Source organism: Vipera ursinii, assembly GCF_947247035.1.
Source record: "Vipera ursinii genome assembly, chromosome: 5".
In the NCBI taxonomy this organism is placed as follows: Eukaryota; Metazoa; Chordata; class Lepidosauria; order Squamata; family Viperidae; genus Vipera; species Vipera ursinii.
Window position 1 is genome coordinate 79920717 of NC_139518.1, and position 22274 is coordinate 79942990.

General features: G+C 44.5%; 1 protein-coding gene across 3 annotated transcripts in view; it reads left to right on the forward strand.

The window, feature by feature from the left end:
• Positions 1–22274, forward strand: part of LOC310641572 (hexokinase HKDC1-like) — a 57200-nt gene that overhangs the window by 17869 nt on the left and 17057 nt on the right. Inside the window, exons 2-12 of one of the 3 annotated variants that reach the window (XM_083364779.1) lie at positions 1517–1679; positions 3021–3169; positions 5145–5264; positions 6888–6983; positions 7935–8034; positions 10356–10539; positions 11825–11980; positions 15123–15356; positions 18442–18746; positions 20345–20493; positions 20642–20761. In XM_083364779.1, the coding sequence (XP_083220905.1) occupies positions 1517–1679; positions 3021–3169; positions 5145–5264; positions 6888–6983; positions 7935–8034; positions 10356–10539; positions 11825–11980; positions 15123–15356; positions 18442–18746; positions 20345–20493; positions 20642–20761 (1776 nt within the window). Of the gene's footprint in view, positions 1–1516; positions 1680–3020; positions 3170–5144; positions 5265–5560; positions 5588–6887; positions 6984–7934; positions 8035–10355; positions 10540–11824; positions 11981–15122; positions 15357–18441; positions 18747–20344; positions 20494–20641; positions 20762–22274 lie in introns of those variants that run through there. The other 2 variants (XM_083364777.1, XM_083364778.1) reach the window with 2 other exon arrangements.

Here is a 22274-nt window from a genome sequence, read left to right on the forward strand (position 1 = left end):
ATTGCCTTCCTCTGTTTACTCCTGATTGACTGCCTCCTGCATCGGGCGTCTTTGAACAGGGCCAGCTGTGGGTCATCTTCATCCACGCTGTCAGGCTCACACAGCTGGGTCTGCATCGTAACCAGATGGGAGGGGCCTGGCTGAGGGCTCTGCGGAGCCTCAAGGCTATCCTCTGCAAGCTCTCCAACACCCCCCTCCTCCTCCTCTGAATCGTCCGACCCAACTGCTGAACCCACAGACTGACCCTGAATCACAACAACTACCGGGCCATGGGCCACAGGTTTGGGACCCCTGGTCTAGAAGACCAAGCATTATAAAATCCTGCCTGACAATAAACTTTGCTTCTTTTTAGGGATAGCTCTTTGGTTAGACAGAGGATTCCAAGCAGGAGATGCTGGAACTTGCCTACAGGAGGCAAAACTGTTCTCTCCATAATTTATAGCCCAAGCAAGCCTCATTGCCTTCACACAACATGAAAGATGCTGCCCTACCACCAAACCTGAAGGAAGGTTCTTCTCCCAGTCCAGACTGCGCATCTCCACCTGGTGTGCTTTCCACTTTTATCTGGACTTTATTTCCAAGTTGCAAAGTGCTTTGGGCCAACTCTGCCTGAGCTGTTAAAGAAATAAAGGAAAAAGAAAAGAAAAACAAAGAAAGAAAGCAGCTGCCACAGAAGACATAAATGAAGTGGCTGATTTGGGGGATTCTCTCCCCACCTTTTCCCCCCCCTTCCTTTTCTCAGAATTAAAAGTAGGCAAGCAGCAAAACTGTTTTCTTTCCCACCTGTAATGCCTCCAGGACCCTGAAACTGCAGTGTCAAAATGCATTAATTTTGCCACCCAAAATTAGCAGTACAATTTGGAGGGCATTTTTGATATTTTCAAGGGGGAAATGATGATTTCAGGGTGGGAATGGAAGACTTGGCCTCCCAGAAGCTTTTTTCCCCCATTGATGTTCTGATTCACTTGATGGCATTTTCCATCTTCCCAAAGGTTGGAAGGTGTTCCATTTGTGTTCCTTTATCGGAGTTACCTTCACTCCCACAAGCACCCATACATATATTCCCTACGAGAGAGAGAGAGAGAGAGAGAGAGAGAGAGACAGAGAGACAGAGAGACAGAGAGACAGAGAGAGACAGAGAGAGAGACAGAGAGAGAGACAGAGAGAGAGAGAGAGAGAGACAGAGAGAGAGAGAGAGAGAGAGAGAGAGAGAGAGAGAGAGAGAGAGAGAGAGAGAGAGAGAGAGAGAGAGAGAGAAATGAATCCACAAAATTGGGGATACGGATAATCACATTGGTTGAATAGGCTGACTAAGCCACCGTCCTTAAGTGCAAATCCCCAGAGTACTAGTGAGACTACTGGCAGATTACAATAAAAGCTTGGTACCTGTACCCCCCCATCCCCTTATAATAATAAGAGGCTTTATGGACCAAGGGTCATTCCGACCAGATAAGTAAGTAAATGTCACTTTTCCGGGAATTCAAACTAATGTGTAGCTGGTATATTTTGTTCCAAGGTTGACCGGTACCTGTATCAGATGCGCCTTTCGGATGATATTTTACACGATGTGATGACTCGCTTCCAAGCAGAGATGGCGAAAGGTCTAGGAAGAGATACCAATCCGACAGCTACAGTAAAAATGCTACCAACTTTTGTGAGGTCACTTCCTGATGGTTCAGGTAAAAAGTAAGGCCTTTCTTTTAACCCAACAGGTTGTCATCATTCAGTTAGCGACCATCGTAAGCTACAATGGCAGTTACAAGTTACAATTGGTCCTTGCACTTATAACTGTCACAGCATCCCCAGTCATGTGATCAAAATTTGGGTGCTTGGCAACTGGCACGTATTTATAATGGCTGCAGCCTCCTGGGTTCATGTGATCACCATTTATGCCCTTCCCAGCTGGTTTCTGACAAGCAAAGTCGATGGGGGAAGCCAGATTTGTTTAATAGCCACTATCACTATCATGTCCTCATTGTACCTGTCATGGCTTCATCTCACCTATCCAAGCTTCATGAGCTGACAGCCTGGTTGAGGTGGGGGGTGGGGAGTGGGAGGGAAGGAAAGATTAGAATATAAGGAATAAGTGTGGGTGGGGGATGGAAGCCCAGCTGAGCCTTGTGAGAAGCTACAGCCAGGTAAGGTCAACTAACAATATACAGAGCTGGAAATTGAGCACCTGTTTCCTAAACAATATGTAAGCACCTGATTGGACATTCACAGATAACTGGGGGATGTTGGGTGGGCGTGAGGAAATCCTAGCATACCAGGATCCTTCTGACATTAGATCTTAAGCCAATAGCTTAAGTCTCAAATGACTTCTTGATATTGTGACACCTTTAATGTTTGTGATGAAAGTCCGCAATGAAGTTCTACTCATAGTTTTGGGGCATTATTCACCTGATAGGTGCATTGGCTGGGGAATCACAAGCAACTGGTCTTTTAAGAAACTTGTATGTCTTTATAGATAGCAATGGCAGTAGCATCTACAGTGGTGGGATTCAAATATGTTCTTTGTGTGGATGGCGCTTCCAGAAGTCCATTCTGGGCCTGGGCAACAAAAAATTAGCTACCGGTTCTGCCAAAGTGGTGCGGACTGGCTGAATCCCACCACTGTTTATATACCACTTCAAAGTGCTGTACAGCCCTCTCTGAGCAGTTTACAAAGTCAGCAATCTGGGTCCTCATTTTACTGTCCTTGGAAGGATGGAAGGCTGAGTTAACCTTGAGCCGGTGAGAATCAAACTGATGGCAGTCAGCAGAATGAGCTTGTAATACTGCATTCTAATGACTGCATCACCACGGTTCATGTTTTTGTAGACTAAAATGTTATAGACTAAATGTTTTTGTAGACAAAATGTAGGCTCATGGGTTTGTAGACTAGAGTCTCTTCAAACATGGCAGCATCCAATAGCCCTATCCAATCTCTATATAAAAAACCTATTGAGGTTCAAGAAGCATCGTTTGGCAAGAATTTGTAGAAGAATTAATCATTACTCACTATTACTTCACTATTACAGAAAAAGGAGAGTTCATAGCTTTGGACCTGGGTGGTTCCAAATTTAAAGTCCTACATGTTAAAGTAGCTGAAGAAGGAAAACAACATGTACAAATGGAGAGTCAGTTCTACCCAACACCTAAAGAAATCATACAGGGAAGTGGAACAGATGTAAGTAGCGTATTGCTTTGAGATTTGTATCCCTTTGAGATCTGTTCTTATGGATTCCTGGATTTTGAAGCATGACATACATAAATACTGCATCATATAACACTTCCTGTTTAATCATTGCAAACTCTGGATATTTCAGTAGGAGTTGCTACATTCAACTCAGTGGATGATAGTATCTGCAAATGGACTTCCTAAATCTGGTGTAAGATTGAGAGCAGGAATCTCACCTTCAGATATATTCCTGTGGTTTTACAGATTAATTTATCAGACCCTCCCCTGGATAGCAGAGTCATGGAACCTCTACGACAGACATTTCAAACTCGCAACATCACGTGATGTCACGTGACATACTGGAGCTTTTTCCCCATTGCTGGCAATGGGGTGGGTGTGGTTTCATTGTGACCTGTCCGGCCCGTGGGCCGGCAGTTTGATACCCCTGTTCCAGGATAATGTTTTTCAGTCTCAGCCCCTTGAAGATGTATGGACTTCAACTCCCATGCTGGCTGGGGAATTTTAGAAGTTGAAGTTCATACATCTTCAAGGGGCTGAGATTGGAAAACATTGCTTGAAGGAGGATGGTCTCATGTCAGTTAACAACTCTTTCTCTCTACTTGGAGAGCTCAAATAACCAAAGTAACATAGTGTAAGTTCTGCCATCTTCGGCTTGGCACCTTGCCAGCATCCTGCCATCAAAAGTTAGGGCTGAGGGGGCAAGGGGGAACAAATGGGCAATAAACATGAATGTTGTGACCCCGGCCCCAGAGGGTGCTTTATCATGGCATACCGACTCGGAAGATGAGTTGGAGGAGGAGGAAGCTGGCACGAGCGGCGTGCCGGAGGGGCCGACTCCCTTGGTGAGTCAGCAAGAACTGACTGTGGCTGACGTGCCTATGGACCCCAGCCAAACAGAGGGGGAGGCAGAACAGCAGGCAGAGGCCGGCAGCACCGAGGAAGAGCCCCTTTTGGATGCAAGGGAGAGACGTAGAATACGTCGTCAACAACAGCAGCAATTGTTGCAACGTCCCAAGAGGCGTGGCCGGGAGACGTAGGGCCACACCCTACAGAGTATAAAAGGGGTGTGGCTGCGCAGGACAGACGTGGTGGACAATTTGTTGGCGTTTGAGTTTTGTAGCGTGTCTGCTTGTCCGTATCTAGGCTCTGAAGCTGCTGGCCGTCTGCCAAGAACCTGGGAACATTGCCGGTAATTACTACATTGCTGCCTGATAAAACCTTTGGAGAGAGTCAACTGTTAGAAGTTCAGTTTTCCTTTGTTCAGCTTATGTTTGGCTTCTGTTGGACTTTTGAGCCTCTTTGAGGCTACTCAGTGGGAGAGGACAGAACAATGAATGGGGATGTGATGGGAAATAGGGAGGGGGGATGACATCTTGTACCAGTATTCAAGGCCACAAAACCTGAGAATGGAATGTGGATTGTCCCAGACATCTCAGCGATTTTTAAAACCCCTATGTGGCTCTTCATTGGCTGAAGAGGGATTGGTCATGGGGGGAGGGCAGGGATGAGGGGGGAAATTTGTAATCTTTTGCGCAGGAATCTTAGCTCTAGCCTGACTTTACTGTAATCAGCAACCTTTCTTTCCTAAGGGACCTGACTGGGGCAGGTTTTACACATAGATTTTCTACCTATATTAGCATTGCAGCTCCTGATGGCTACAGATTCTGAGAGATTACAGCTCCAAATGTCTGGAGGTTGATCGTATTCATTTTTACTGAAATGGTAACAAGTCAGTTACACTGATGTAGGAAGACATATTTAGAACTGGGTTCAAGGATTCCGTGTTTTGCTTGCATGCTTAAGAATTAATCATGTAGATAATTGATAATATTGTTTTGCCTCTTCTTCAGTGTGAGCTGCCTAGAATCTTTATGTGGAAGGAAATACAACAAGCATCTTGTATTAATCATTATGGGATATTATTGGTCCATTAAAATAATAGTTAGCCTGTGTTCCTTTCCAGCTATTTCAATATGTGGCCAACTGTCTTGCAGACTTTATGGAGACAAAGGACATAAAATATAAGAAATTACCTCTTGGTTTTACCTTTTCTTTTCCCTGTAGGCAGAATAAATTAGAGGAGGTAAGTGCAACCCTATGTACCACATTATAAGTAGAGTAAAATTATTAACTAGGATAGTTGGTAAATTACTGGTAATAAATTACTTGCTACCCAAATCATTTTAACCAGTGTTTCTTAACTCTGACAACTTGAAGAATTCAAGTTCCCAGAATCCTGCTTTAGAGCGTGCAAGCCAATGTAACAGTATGATATATCAATTAGTTTTTCAGCCTAATCTAATCTGGTAACTTGCTTTTAAACAACCTGAAAGCGGGCTGAAAATGAGAGGACGAGGATCTGTGCCACCCATACCCCTGTCTGAAAAGAACTGAATGGAGCTTGAGGTAAAGGAAGCCATCTGGTGCTGTTCCAGTCCCATATATATTCTCTGACATTGCTATAGAATAGGGAATCTGGGCTCCTTTAGGAAACTTTGAACTTGAAGACCTTACAACTCGACCAAGAAAAAGTTTGGAGTTTTCCCTGGTGCTCCATTTCCTTTTGAAAAATTCACCATTACTTAAACATTTCAATCAGAATAGAACCGGAAGGGACCTTGGAGGTCTTCTAGTCCAGCCCCCTGATTAAGCAGGAGATTCTATACCAGGGGTAGGCAACCTTGGGTCTTTTATGACTCGTGGACTTCAACTCTCAGAATTCCTGAGCCAGCTGGCTCAGGAATTCTGGGAGTTAAAGTGTTGTGATTCAGGGTCAGCCTGTGGGTTTGGCAGTTGGGTCGGACGATTCAGAGGAGGAGGAGGGGGATGTTGGAGAGCCTGCAGAGAACAGCCCGGAGGTTTTGCAGAGCCCTCAGCCAGGCCCCTCCCATCTGGTTATGACGCAGACCCAGCTGTGTGAGCCTGACAGCGTGGATGAAGATGACCCACAGCTGGCCCTGTTCAAGGACACCCGACGCAGGAGGCAGTCAATAAGGAGTAAACAGAGGAAGGCAATGGGGCACCTCGGAAGGAGGCAGAGAGAAGCCACGCCTTGAACTGTTTAAAAGGGGAATGTGTGGGAAGGCTGGTTTGCTGAAGGCAACCGTTTGAATAGCTCCTGTTTCATGGTTCGTGTTTGGTTTTGCTCTGTTTGCTCTGTTTTATGTCAATAAATTTGGCAGGCTTAGTTCCAGCCTCTTGCCTTTTTGTAAAGGGATTGTCCCTGCCTTTTCTGCAGGGCCGGTAGTAGGCTGGTACAGAACATAAAGTCCACGAGTCATAAAAGACCCAAGGTTGCCTACCCCTGTTCTATACCTTTTCAAACAAGTGGCTGTCCAGTCTCTTCTTAAAAACCTCCAGTGACGAAGCACCTACAACTTCTGAAGGCAAGCTGTTCCACTGGTTAATTGTCCTCACTGTTAGAAAGTTTCTCCTTGATTCCAGGTTGCTTCTTTCCTCGATTAGTTTCCATCTATTGTTTCTTGTCTTGCCTTCTGGTGCTTTGGAAAAGAAGCTGACCCCCTCATCTTTGTGGCAGCCCCTCAAATACTGGAATACTGCCATCATGTCACCCCTAGTCCTTCTTTTATCAAGTGATAAAAATTATGATTTTATCCAGTCACTCTTGCTGAGCCACCAGTCGCAAAAATTCATGGATTTACAATGTCGTCTAATTTATTATCATTAATAATTGCTCTTTTGGTAGGGGGTCCTTCTTTCATGGACAAAACATTTTAAAGTCCGAGGGGTACAACAGACTGATGTGGTGAGCAATCTCTGCAAAGCCCTCAGAAAACACAAGGCAAGTTCAACAAGATACGTTTTCTGAATAATCTGTGTTTCAGCTGCAATGTGCATATTGTTAATTGATATACATGCTGAGTAGAAGGAGACCTGTGGCAAAACAATCAGGATTCTGGTAGCAGACTGTTTTTTATTAGGAGGCATAAACTGATGCTTTTTAATGTAATGGGTATGTTGGAAAAGGTGCTACCAGATTTCTTTGGATGTGCATGCTGAATCTGACACATACAAAAATTGTCCTGCTCATTATTTCAAAACTGAACAACCTGTGACCCCTTAAGTCATCCTTTCAGAGATATTTCCTTACTGGATTCCACAGTGCCTTCCCCAATACAGAGCTTCTGATGTACTGGAAAAGTTCTTAAAAATCCAGGGAGAATATTCAAAGATATATCTGTCTTGGAAGTAGCCCATGTTGAATTGTACAGCACAATCATACCACCAGATTTGACCATAGGAAATGTTTTATAATATTTTGTATTATGTCATAAAATAGTAAAGGTAAAGGTTTCCCCGCACATGCGTGCTAGTCGTTTCTGACTCTAGGGGCCGGTGCTCATCTCCGTTTGAAGTCCACAAGTCATAAAAGGGCCAAGTTTGAAGACCCCTGCTTTAGGGAAATATATTCTGCCTTTTAATATTCCCAAAATATTAGTTCAAGTCCTGTCTTAGCCATGAAAATCAGCTGTGTGACTTTGGTCCAGTCACTTTCTCTCAGCCCAAAGCCTGAGGGTTGTTCTGGTATGAAGAAAATAGGAAGAGGAAAGTGTGTTAGATATATTTGCTGCCTCGAGTTATTTGTACAAATAATAATAAAGCTGGGATACAAACAAACAAACAAAAATAGTGCTGCACCCTTATTAATAGAAAATACCTTATTGCCTTTCCAAAACAGATGGTTGACTAGATCTTAATTAATTATATGGTTCTCTTGCATTTGTGCCATTAGGACATTGATATAGAAGTTTTGGCATTGGTCAATGACACAGTGGGAACAATGATGACCTGTGGATATGATGACCAGCGATGTGAAGTTGGTGTCATTATTGGTAAGTTTATATTCTTTTAATAAGAAGACAGGACCAAACCAGCTGTTGTTAAGACTTTTTTTCGCAGAAGTTTAATTTGAATCAATGATAGACATCTTTTAAAAAAATCTTTTAATAATTCAATCATGGCATTACGCTCTAGTCTAAGACATTTATTTTATAAAATGAGATTAAGAGCTCAGTTTATCATTGTTTTGATGAAAATGCCTAATCTCGGTTAACTGAGTTTTTATGTGGTTGTTTGAATACAGGTAGTCCTTGACTCACAACCGGTTGCTTAGCAACCGTTTGAAGTTACAATGGACCCTCCAAAAAGGTACCACATTCAAAGTTTTGATGGCTGTCCCCACTTTGGGTGTTCGGCAACCGGCCCATTTTTATGGCCGTTTACAGTGTCCAGTCACATCACCATAACACACCTTTTTTGCTGAAAAATGGCATTTACTTCTGATTTCTGGCAAAAAAACCCACCCACTGCAGACAATGAACATCACCAAAAAAAATTAGAAATTAGTCACATGATAACCTGCTTAATGTTGTGATTCCATGCCAGCCTGTGCTCCTGACAGCTGAGTCTGAGGAATCTGAGGAGGAGGAGGAGGAGGGGTTTGGAAAGCCATCTGAGTCGGAGGGAGGCTCTGATGCATTACAAGACTCACAATCAGAGGAAGAGCCTGGCCGCTCCAATTGTGTTCTGGATGAGGCTCAGCTGTCTGGGGAAGATGAGTCAGACTCTGAGGACTCACAGATGGACGTCATTATAGATGCTCATAATAGAAGGCAGTTAACTAGAGCAGGTCAGAGGAAGGCTATATGGCAACTCAGCAAAAGGAGGAGAAGGCATTGAGAAGCCACGCCTTGGGGCTGCTTAATAAAAAGGGAAGGTGTGGGCAGTGCTGATTGCTGAAGGCAACCATTTGTAAAGAACTTCAAGGAAATCATGGTCTGTTTGTTTTATTGGTGAAATTCTTGTTTAACTCCTGCTCTGTTTTGCTGTTTGAACCACTTATTTGTTGGAAAAGTATTCTGTTGTTTTTTGTTTTGAGGACATACGTATCAGGAGTGTATATGAAATAAAAAGGGTTGGCTTTTCCAGCCTACTGATAAAAAAGGGGTTGTTCTTGTGACACAACAAGGCTGGGATAGAACACTTAACAGCCGGCATGACTTATAACCATAATTTCAAGCTCAATTAGGCCCGTAAGTTGAGGACAGCCTGTACTGGCTGGTATCTTGCTGGAATCGTGACAGACTTGAACACTGCACCCTACCCAACAAAAGGGAACTCAGTGGTGATCAAAGTGAGGTTTTACACTTAGGCAAGAAAAACCAAATGCACAGGCATAGACTAGGTAGTACCTGGCTCAACAGCAGAAACTGTGAAAGGGATCTAGGCAGTGGTGGGATTCAAATATGTGAATGCTGGTTCTGGAAGTCCATTCTGGGCCTGGGCAACAAAAAATTAGCTACCGGTTCTGCCGAAGTGGTGCGAACTGGCTGAATCCCACCACTGGAAATAGGAGTCCTAGTGGTCAGCCACTGAAGTAGGAGCCAGCAGTGTGCTGCAGTTGCCAAAATAGCCAGTGCGGTCCTAGGCTCATCAACAGAGGGATTGTATCAAGAACACATGGAATGTTAATACCACTTTATACCGCTTTGGTAAGAGCAACCTTGGAATACTGTCTCCAGTTTTGGCCACCACGATACAAAAAAGAGATTGAGTGCAGAGAAGAGCAACAATGCTGAATAGGGGGCTGGAGGCTAATCCGTATGATAAATGGTTAAGGGAATTTGGTAAATCTAGCCTATCGAAGAGAAGATTATGTGTGACAGTATTTTTTCAGTTTTTGAGGGGCTATCACAGGAGAAAGGGGTCAATTTATTCTCCAAGGCACCTGAAGGCAAGACAAGAAGCAACCGGTGGAAACATGTCAAAGACAGTTCCAACTTGAAACTAAGGAGAAATTTCCTGACAGTGAGAACAATTAATCAGTGGAACAACTTGCCACCAGAAGTCATGGGCGTTCCATCACTGCAGGTTTTTAAGAAGAGACTGGACAGTCATTTGTCCAGAATAGTATAAGGTCTCCTGCATGAGCAAGAGGTTAGACTGGAAGACCTCCAAGGACCCTTCCAACTCTGTTATTCTATATTCCAGAATTGCAAATTTGTTTCAAGCTATGCCTCCCCCACCAATCTTGTTATCAGGCACATCATGCATATAGCTTTGAAAAGCATTTTAGATTGAGGTGTGGGAGTGAAGTAAGCTGTTTATTCATCTCTCTGTTTTTTCCATCTTTCAAAATGTGATGACTGAGCAGGAACAGGCACCAACGCTTGCTACATGGAAGAGATGAGCAATATTGATCTGGTAGAAGGGGACGAAGGCCGGATGTGCATTAACACTGAATGGGGAGCCTTTGGAGATGATGCATCTCTGGAAGACATCAGGACAGAGTTTGACAAGGAGATTGACTCTGGGTCTATAAATCCTGGAAAACAATTGTAAGTGGAGTTGCCAGGTTGTTGAAAAGTTTCCTTCTACTAAGGTAGCAAATGAGGCCAGTGTTTCTCAGCTTTGACAACTTTAAAATGTGTGGACTTCAACTCCCAGAATCCCCCAGCTATCATGCTGGCTGAGGAAATTCTGGGAGTTGAAGTCCATATATCTTAAAGTTGCCAGTGTGGAGAATCACTGAATTAGGCATCCGTTGGAACAGAAATTGCACTGAATAAAGTTTGTTTGTTTATTTATTTATTTGTAAACACAGTAACTCTGAGTTTAGTCTAAGAATTGGTGTAATTAGTGGAGGTGCTATATAAAAGAACTGGAGAGAGCTGGAGTCGAAATAACTTGGTAAGTCCTATATTCCAAAAGCCTTTTAAAGAGATCTATACTGGGTTTTAAGGGACGCGGTGGCTCAGTGGGTTAGGACGCTGAGCTTGTCGATCAGAAGGTCGGCAGTTTGGTGGGTCGAATCCCGAGTGCCGCGTAGCAGAGTGAGCGCCTGTTACTCGTCCCAGCTTCTGCCAACCTAGCAGTTCGAAAGCACGTAAAAATGCAAGTAGAAAAATAGGGACCACTCTGGTGGGAAGGTAACAGCGTTCCGTGCGCCTTTGGCGTCTAGTCATGCCAGCCACATGACCACGGAGATGTCCTCGGACAAGCGCTGGCTCTTTGGCTTTGAAACGGAGATGAGCACCGGCCCCTAGAGTCGGAAACGACTAGCACGCACGTGCGGGGGAACCTTTACCTTTACCTATACTGGGTTTTGGTTCAGATAATTTGCAAATTGATGGACTAAAACCCCCCCAAACAAATGGCTGAGAACAGTGATGTGCATAAACTAAAGTAGTATTTCTCAACCTTGGCAACTTTAAGATGTGTGGACTTCAACTCCCCAAATACCCTGGCCGGCCAGCCAGCCAGCCATTCTGGGAGTTGAAGTCCACACCTCTTAAAGTTGCCAAGCTTGAGAAACATTGAGGTAAACTGACCACAAACTGACACATTTCAGGCATTTGGCATATTATTTTCCCAAAGTGCAAAAATACCATCACTGAAGTGATTCCAAAATATCAGACGTATGTATTTTAAAACACATGTTTTTGAAAAGGAAACTTTCATTTGGTGAAATGAAATTTGTCCTCTGTTGTGATTATGTGATGGAAGATTTTCACTGAAGGCCATTGAAACATGAAATGGTGTTTGAAACTTCACCATTTTAACTTTTTTTGACACCTCCCTACAGAGATATCTGACATTTGACTGTTCTCTGTTTGAATATAGGTTTGAGAAGATGATTAGTGGATTATATCTGGGAGAACTGGTCCGGGTTATCCTTTTAAAAATGGCGAGAAAAAGCTTGCTTTTCAGTGGGAAGTTATCCACAGCGCTCTGTACTAAAGGCAAGATTGAGACAAGACACGTGGCCGCTATGGAAAAGTAAGAGATTTGAATCTACAGTATTCTATTATTCTGTTTAGTCTTCATTATCTTAAAAGCTGAACCCGCAAGCATGTAACATTATATTTGTTCTAAAAAAAACTCCTGAGAGTTTTGCTCTCATGGATTAACACAGTTATTTCCCTGGAGATATTTCCTTCTATTCTCTTGGAACTTAACTAAATACATTGTCCAAAGTGAGTTGGCTGCTTTAAGTAGCAGGTTTGGGCTTCAACTAGAGCAGGGGTCAGCAACCTGAAACAGTGAAAGAGCCACTCGGAACCTGTTCCCTCACAAAAGGAAAAACTGGGAGCCGCAAAAAATGTGTGCGCATGTGCGTACATGCGCTCATACGCAGAACAGAGTTTGACTGAAGAGTGGAGCCAAGGCGAGATATGCACCTACCCTACATATTTGAATTGATTGGTTGAACTTTTTTAGTCTCACTTTTTTTTTTGGAGTACACGTAGCAGAGGACTGGGAGCTGCAGGAGATGGCTGAAAGAGCCGCATGCGGCTCCGGAGCCGCGGGTTGCAGACCTGTGAACTAGAGCCACAGGCAACAGATCTTAGGTCAAGGGTCTTCTTCAAACTCGGCCCTTTTATGACTCATGGATTTCTCCCTTATGTCTTGCAAGGAATCATTCTGCTATCTATACCAGGAGTAGGCAACTTTGGCTCTTTTATGACTCGTGGACTTCAACTCCCAGAATTCCTGAGCCAGCATGGCTCAGCTTGGAAACCTCTGCCTTTCCCCTCAGCGTGGGCGGCTCAGGAATTCTGGGAGTTGAAGTCCATGAGTCATAAAAGGGCCGAGTTTGAAGACCCCTGTCTTAGGTGTTTATGCAGGAATAGCAGATTTTTTTTAAAGAAATCAATAATTAACTAATTGACTTAATAGTGGGATTTTTCCTGGCAGAAAGTAAGGGAGGGATTTGTGAGATTTCTTTTTTTTTCTTTTCTTTTCTTTTTTGGAGGGGGAGGTCAGGTGCTCACTTGGATATCTATGCAAAATAGAAAAGATAATATCGATAGTCCTCGACTTACAATCATTCACTTAGTGACCGTTAAAAGTTACAATGGCACTGAAAAAAGGTGTCTTATGATCGTTTTTCACCTTTATGACTGTCCCTATAGTCACGTGATCAAAATCAGATGCTTGGCAACTGACTCATATTTATGACAGCTGCAGTGTCCCGTAGTCATGTGATCACCTTTTACGAACCTTTTGACAAGCAAAGTCAATAGGGAAACCAGATTCACCTAATAACTGTTGTGTTACTAACTTAACAACCACAGTGATTCACTTAACAATTGTGGGAAAATTCATGTAATAACTGTCTCGCTTAGGAACAGAAATTTTGGTCTCAGTTGTTGTCATAAAAGGAAGAATAACGTGTGAAACACTGTTACTGTCCTGAACATGGCAAGCAGACCTGGTTGACACTGATTTGAGAATAGCATAGTTCTGTCTTCAGCTTTAGCTGCTGCTATAGGAGCCTCAGGGACTGTTCTGAACCAGCCTGCTACCGGCCTTGCAATAAGGCAAACCCCTGTTCAAACAGTAGAGACTGGAGAGCGTCTGAGGCTGAAAAGCGTCTGCCAAGATTTATTACTCAAACAACAGAACAAGAAACAAAAACACTGGAACTTGAATCCTCAAACGGAAGGGTTGCTTTCAGCAACCAGCCCTTCCCCAAACACTCCTTTTATTTAGAGTTCAGGGCGTGGTCTCCCTGTGCCTCCTCCCGAGGAGTCCCACAGCCTTTCTCTGCTTGGTCCTGCTCGACTGCCTCCTGCGTCGGGCGTACTTGAACAGGGCCAGCTGTGGGTCATCATCCTCCGCACTATCGGGCTCACGCAGCTGAGAAGAGGGCCCCGGCTGCGGGCTCTGCAAAGCCTCCAAGCCGTCATCAGCCAGTTCGTCTTCCACACCCTCCTCCTCCCCCTCATCTGAGTCATCCGAGACATCTGAGCCGGCTGCCGGACCCACAGGCTGGCCCTGAGTCACAACAGGGACGCGGTGGCTCAGTGGGTTAGGATGCTGAGCCTGTCGATCAGAAGGTCGGCAGTTTGGTGGGTCGAATCCCGAGCGCCGCGTAAGAGAGTGAGTGCCTGTTACTCATCCCAGCTTCTGCCAACCTAGCAGTTCGAAAGCACGTAAAAATGCAACTAGAAAAATAGGGACCACTACGGTGGGAAGGTAACAGCATTCCGTGCTCCTTTGGCATCTAGTCATGCCGGCCACATGACCACGGAGACGTCCTCGGACAAGTGGTCTTCGGCTTTGAAACGGAGATGAGCACCGGCCCCTAGAGTCGGAAACGCATGTGCGGGGGAACCTTTACCTTTACCTATAGGAGCCTCACAAAAGACTTCATTTTAATTCTCCACAGTCATCTCTGTGACTCTCTACAAAGAACTCTCTCTCTCTCTCTGTGTGTGTGTGTGTGTGTGTGTGTGTGTGTGTGTGTATGTGTGTGTGTGTGTTAAAATCAAGATAGCTATTGTTGAAGGAAAAGTCTTCATCATGGTTCAGTCCAAGTTGGGAATAAACTGTATGCTTAATATTTTGTCAGCAGCATATTGTCTGGATTCCAACATCTAGCTTGCTAATGCATATTAAGTTTCTTTCTCTCTGCCTCGTTTTTCTAGCCAACGATAAATGGTGTCCCAAGTTCTAAAATAAACTGAGTCTTCTTTCTCTTTCATTTTCAATGTCAATCTATCCATTTCTGCACACTCTAAGATTTTTTTAAATTAACTCTTCCTCCGTTGGTAGCTCTTCACTTTTCCAATGCTGAGCGAATACAATTCTTGCTGCAGTTAATATATGTAACATGCTAGTCTCCCTTTAACTCTTTGTCAGCCACAACATTTTGAATATGTAACATTACATATGTACACTCTTTCTCATAATTTCCTACAATTATGCCTAACACAAATAATTCTGGCTTAAACTCTTTATGTTTTTTGTCATTTTCCTCTAACCATGAATGTATTCTTAACCAGAATCTTTTAGTTTTAGAGCTTTAGAGCTCTAAATTTGTAATACACAGTCTGCATCCTCAACTTTTAAGAACTCACTTTATCCTTTCCCATAACTGAAATGCCATTTTCCTAATTTCTCGGCCGGGAACCAGGAATAAAGAAGGGCTGAGCAACACGAAAGAAATTCTGAGGGAACTGGGCCTGGATCCCTCCGAAGATGATTGCATTGCTGTCCAGCACGTTTGCACAATTGTTTCCTTTCGCTCGGCCAACCTCTGCGCCACAGCCTTAGCAGCAATCTTGACGCGGCTTCGTGAAAATAAGAAACTGGCGAGGCTCCGAACCACGGTTGGAATTGATGGGACCGTGTACAAGACCCATCCACAGTAAGTCAGAGGTTAAAGTGTGTGGAGCAGGAGAGCCATGGATAATTCCTCCTTCTTCAAGTGAGTCAGAGGATCGATTAGATGGCTGAATTGTGTGCTGCACTTGAGTCTAATGATCTGCACACGGGTTTAAAGATAGGCAGATATGGTGATACCAACCAAGATTTCCTTCGAAAGGGAGATGGCAGGAAAGCAGTATACAGTATAAGTGTGGTGGAGGTGAATATGGCTTGCAAGAATCAGAAGGCAAGGAGAGTCATGGTAAATAGTATTGGTACATTAAGATAAATCTTTTCCAAATTTGGCTGAGGAATTCTGGGAGCTGAAGTCTACCCAAGTTGTTAAGTTTGAAAAACACTGATGTAGATTGGATGATACTTACTTTTCTTATCACATGCCACATTTCCATGGCTTGCTGTCCTTATTTTATGCATTTTGCTTATCATTGCTTACCCCCCAAAATATTTTTTTTTATATATAATTTTTGCATTAATAAATATTGGCTAGATTGGAGACATCAAGACTACAATGTCGCGTGAAAGGCATACACTACAAAGACAGAGGCTTGAATGTTGATGCCTACATCTCTGTCTATAAAATAGTGTACAGATTTGCCTATGACTATAATCTTTGCTATACATTAGGTCTAAAAAAGTGATGAAAAAAACCCCACCCAATTGTGATTTAAGATGCATTGTGAAGGCTTTGGAATCAGACAGCCTAGAAGTCTGCAAATGTTCCTTGTCTCTGGTTACCAAGTAATAGATTGAAACAAGAGCAAATTGTGTTTAGTTTGCTCAGCTGATTAATATTTGTCTATTGAGGCAGAAAGTAGGGTTAAATGAAGCATAATTCTGACGCAGCAAAAGCACTAACTTTCAGCCAAACCTAGATTTAAGTTTCTGCAGAGGAACTGAATAGAATAGAATAGAATAGAATAGAATAGAATAGAATAGAATAGAATAGAATAGAATAGAATAGAATAGAATAGAATAGAATAGAAGCTGGAAGGGACCTTAGAGGTCTTCTAGTCCAGCCCCCTGCTCAAGCAGGAGAACCTATACCATCTCAGACAAGTGATTGTCTAGTCTTTTCTTAAAAATCTCCAGTGATGGAGCACCCATGATTTCTGGAGGCAAGCTGTTCCAGTGGTTGATTGTCCCCACTGTCAGGAAGTTTCTCCTTAATTCCAGGTTGCTTCTCTCCTGGATCAGTTTCCAGCCATTGAAGATCTTTTTCATATGGGGTGGATTCCACAGTTCTTGAAAAATAGGGTATGGGGAACTGAGGGGTGGGTGGGGAAGCAGCTTCTTCTAGGAAGATCAAGCTGGTTGGGCCTACTCCAACAGGAGAATGTGAGCTGTAGCTAATGAGGTGCCAGGCCATGTAAGGCTTTCTAGGCTAACATCAGCACTTTAAATGGTAGCCCAACAGCCAGTGTAGGGCCCACAGCAATGCCGCCATGGGTTTTGGCCAAACAACACCTGGAATACTCCAGCCAATTTTGCTCACCATATCACAGAAAAGATGTTGAGAGTTTGGAAAAAGTTCAGAGAAGAGCAACTAAGATGATCCAAGGCCTGGAGACTAAAACATACAAAGAACGGCTGCAGGACTTGGGTTTGGCTAGTCCAAAGAAAAGAAGAAATAGGGGAGACATGATAGCAGTATTCCAGTATTTGAGGGGCTGCCACAAAGAAGAGGGGGTCACGTTATTTACCAAAGCACCAGAGGGCAGGACAAGAAACAATGGTTGGAAACTGATCTAAGAGAGAGGCAACCTGGAATTAAGGAGAAACTTCCTGACAGTGAGGACAATTAACCAGTGGAACAGCTTGCCTCCAGAAAACATGGGCGCTCCATCACTACAGCTTTTTAAGAAGAGGCTAGACGGTCACTTGTCTGAGATGGTATAGGTTATCCTGCTTGAGCAGGGGGCTGGACTAGAAGACCTCCAAGGTCCCTTCCAGCTCTAGTCTACTCAAACACAGATCAGCGTATGGGCCACTCGGCTATAGCCACAACTATAGCTTTCAAGTACTCTTCTAAGGCTGCCTCATGTAAAACATGTTGCAGAAGCTGGAATGTGTGGGGACAAGAGTGTGAGCCATTGGGGCAAAATCCTCCCACCCCAAGTAGCAATGCAACTGGCTCATCGGTTGAAGCTGGGAGAGCAGCAGGTCCTGGAGGATCCCCAAGTTTGTGGATTTGCTCCTCTGGGGGTAATGCTGCTGCAGATCAGTTTTGTTTACGCGTAGTCCTCGACTTATACCAATTGCCTAGAAACCATTCAAAGTTATGCCGGGTCCCCCTCAAAAGCTCCTTACAATTAACTTCCAAAGTTCTGGTGGCCAGCCCCTCCCCCCCGATCACATGATGTGAACAATGAATTTGCTTAATGACTGCAGTATCTGTTTAACAAGCACTGCAAAGAAGGTCATAAAACTGGGTCTAATGACCTGATAACCTGCTTCATGACCATCACACCTTACAACTATAATGGTTACATGCCATTACATTATGATTCTAAGTCGAGGATGATATGTACTTGTGTCTAGTTGCTTCATATTGTGTGTTTGTGCGTGTGTTTCTATCCTTAGATTTGGGAAATGGTTAGGGTCAGGGTTTCCCCCCCCCCCCCCGAATTCCTTCTATTCGTATCAGCAGTATGTTTTTGTTACTTAAAGTTCGGCCTGGTTTTCAAAAACTGGTTAAATAAGAAAGCCTTCTGGTGCCTTAGAAAATGTATGGGGGACCTATGAGATGGCAGCCCCTTCTTTCTCTCTTGTGGGGGAAGGCAGTGATCCCATCAGACAAACAAGGATTGACCTGCAAAGCTGCCTCAGGATAGAAGGAGGAAGCGCCCTTCGGATCCCCCTCCCCATCCTGCCTCTGTAGGGAGGGCAGGGTCTTCTGTCCCAACTAACCAGAAGGAGCAGATTTATTGTGATACTGCTTTCATCAGGTTAACAAAAAATACCTGACATCTGTGAATGGTGTTAGCTGCTGGTGTTGTGCAATGGTTGTATTACAAGGGGTAAATTTGGCAGAACAACTGTAGCCATCTCCTTGGTCTCCCTTGTAGGTATGCCAAACGTCTCCATAAGGTAGTCCGACGGTTGGTGCCCAACTGTGATGTCCGATTCCTGCTTTCGGAGAGCGGAAGTGGGAAGGGGGCTGCCATGGTGACAGCTGTGGCCTACAGGCTGCTGTCTCAGCGGAAGCAGATCGACGAGGTCTTGGCCCTTTTCAAATTAACCCGAGAGAATCTCCTCGAGGTAAGAAACAAAGTGAGGAGAGAACTGGAGTACGGCCTGAAGAAAGAAACCCACCCGACAGCCACTGTGAAAATGTTGCCAACGTTTGTTCGCGGCACACCGGATGGCACAGGTACCTCCTCATCTCTCTCACAACTTTGTAGGCTGCCTACTTTGGGGAGCTCAAGAGGATTTACAAAAATCTGGGGGGGGGAAGCGATAAAATCGGGAGCAATTAATAACTGGTTAATTATCTTCTAGGCAGCCTACCACATGCCAAGTGTGTCCATAGAGAGGGATGGGTATTCAAAAATGTTGGGGAGGGGGGGAAGTTATGAAAAATCTGATACACAAGGGCATGACATAATATAATGTCTGTATCCCTCTGGTTTAAGAGCTTTAGGGAAAGTGGATTCTCAAAATGCTGTGAGTCTAACTTTCTGCTGACCTTTCTGGTGGTGCAAGTTTCATTGTTTTTGGAAAAAATGCACTTTTGATGTCAGTGCATATTTCGCTGGATACTAAAATATATACGTTATAAATGGAGACAGTGGTGGAATTCAAATACCTGAACAACCGGTTTTCTTATTCGATGCAGGCCTGGGCCTCCGAGGCCTAGAATGGACTTCCGGAAGTAGCATCCACGCACTTCTGGTGGGCCATTCTAGGCCTGGGAGGCCTCCTCCAAACCTTTGAGGCCTAGAACAGTCTTCCGGAAGGGGCATTCATGCACTTCCGGTGGGCCATTCTAGGCCTGGGAGGTCTCCTCCAGACCTCTGAGGCCTAGAACAGACTTCCAGAAGTGGCATCCACGCACTTCCGGCAGGCCGTTCTAGGCCTGGGAGGCTTCCTCCAGGCCTCCGAGGTCTAGAACAGACTTCTGGAAGTGGCACCCATGCATTTCTGGTGGGCCGTTCTAGGCCTGGGAATCCTCCTCCAGGCCTCCGAGGCCTAGACTGGACTTCTGGAAGCCACCCGGTTCTCTGAATGCAGCACAATCCCACCACTGAATGGAGATTGACCCAGCATTTTCCATAAAAAAGATGAAGTATCTTTGGTCTAGATGTGCTATAACACTATTAATCATGAATAGAATGTTTAGGTGTTTCTAATGTACCCTAAACTTTAACTTTCTGGAAAGATCTGGAGAATGGTCAAGGAATGGTCAAGGATTGGAACTACAGGTAGTCCTTACAACCATTCATTTAGTGACTGTTCAAAGTTACAACAACACTGAAGAAAATGACTTACGACCATTTACACACTTACAACCATTGCAACATCCCTGTGGTCACATGTTCAAAATTTGGACGCTTGGCAACTGGAATGTACTTATCAGGGTCGCAGTATCCTGGGGTCATGTGATCCCTTTTGCAACCTTCTGACAAGCAAAGTCAATGGGGAAGCCGGATTCACTTAACAACTGTATTACTAACTTAGTAGCTGCAAGGATTCACTTAATAACTATGCAGAATGGGGGACTTAACAATTGTGTTGCTTAACAATGAAAATTTTGGACTCATTTGTAGTCATAAGGCGTGGACTAGCTGTATATCATAATATGAATTACCTCCATCTGAGTATAATTGCCTGGGAGCAAACTTGCCTAGAATTCACTATATCTTAGACAGGTAAAAGGCATTTTTGAGATATTTTGTAGTCTGTAAGCTGGAGAGGAACATTCTAAGCAATTGAGAAGGATTTTAGTAAAAATTGATTTTTCTTTTGCAGAAAAGGGGAAATACTTAGCTCTTGATCTTGGAGGAACGAATTTCAGAGTTTTGCTTGTCAAAATCAGAAGTGGAAGAAACAAATCGGTTCGGATATACAATAAAATATTTGCAATTCCTTTGGAAATTATGCAAGGAACAGGAGAGGAGGTAAAGGTTAATCCTTAACTATTTATTCCTGGGATGTATATTCTATTCCACTCTAGCAGGACTCTGAACAATTCTCCTTGCTGATCCACATGTATTTAAAACACTGGTATTAAGTGCTGCCTTTAATTATTATTATTTTTTCTTTCAGTTATTTGATCACATTGTCCAATGCATTGCGGAGTTTTTGGAATACATGGGACTAAAAGGTGCCCGGCTCCCCCTTGGTTTTACTTTTTCTTTCCCATGCAGGCAAACGAGTATTGATAAGGTATGAAGGCTGGGATTTTCCACATTGATTGGCTTCTACTCTGAATGTGGTTTAATAAGTGCTCAGTGTTGCAGAAGAGATGTTATGCTTCCATTTCTGTTCGATTACCCCCTAGCAGAGTCTTAATAGATCCTGAGCCCCAGCATTAGGAGAGACTTAGGGTAACAGGCGTTCTTGTTTGATTTTTGTTTGAATAAGGCAGGCTTATGTGGGAACTGATGACCCATGCAGTGGCATAGCGTGGGTTGTCAGCACCTGGGGCAAGGCAACCGGAAGCGGAAATAGAGGGGCGGGCGGGCGGTGACGTCACGGCACCGCCGAAAAGACGCGCCCCGCAGCGGCGTAGACTTTCCAAGAAGAGTCGCGCGCATGCGGGATGCTTCCGGGTCCCTCTCGAGGGCGGCTGGGCGGGGCTCCGACCTGCAAGAGCCGCTGCATTCAAGCTCGCACGTGAGCCCTGCTAAATAAAGCCACGCATGCGCACGAAGCTAGGCCGGCCGGCCGGCGGGTCCATCTTCACTTGGCCATGCCTGCCGGGGTGCCTGCGGGGCGCTTGTGGTTGGCCTGAGCCTGGGCGGAGAGTTGGCCGCTTCTATTTATTTTATTCAGTTTATGTGGCCGCCCATCTCACCTGCCGGACTCATTTCGCTTTGCAAGAAAGAGCAGCTCAAGAGCGGAGCCAAGCCAACTCTGTGCAGCCCTTGGGGCTCCTTGAGCAGCTCAGTGCAAGCGCGCCCCCCCCAGATGTTGCGCCCGGTGCGGCCGGCCCCCCCTGCACCCCCCACGCTACGCCACTGGACCCATGTCTTCCTGAGCACAGCATGGGCATGCCCTGGGAATCAAACTTGTCTCCCATATTCTCAGAATCCTGCCTTTGCCCATCCCCAAGCCTATACAGGTAGTCCCTGATTTATGACCATTCATTCAGCGTCCATTGGAAGTTACAATAGTGCTGAAAACAATGACATGATTGATGCTTGCACTTAGGACAGTGTCCCTGCAGTCTTGGGACTGCCTTTTGGGCATTTGGCAACCAGCGTGTATGTATTAGAGATGCAGCATCGCAGGATCACGTGATCACCATTTTGCAACCTTCCCAGGGGGATTCCGATGAGCAAAGTCAGTGGGAAAAGCCAGATTCATTGCAGCAAAAAGTGTAAAATTGGGCACCCATTCACCTAATTACTGCACTACTTAGCGGCATAGGTTCCAGCCCCAATTATGATCATGAGTTAAGAACTACTTATACTTTGGGTTGAACTTAAAGTCATCCTCAACTGTTCCACTTTTCACGTTCTCCCTCTTCTCCTGCCACAATTCCTGCCACAGTCACATGCTTTAGGTAGGATTTGTGCAGTTTTCAATGGCTAGTGGTTACTAGGCTTTGCCCTTCGTGTTATTTCAGCTTTGGCTGCAGGAAACTCCATTAGCTGGTGGAGAAGCATCTACAGATAAAAAAAACCCTGATCATTGCTTTCCAAAACATTTGTCAGGTCTAGGTGGGCTTCTTATA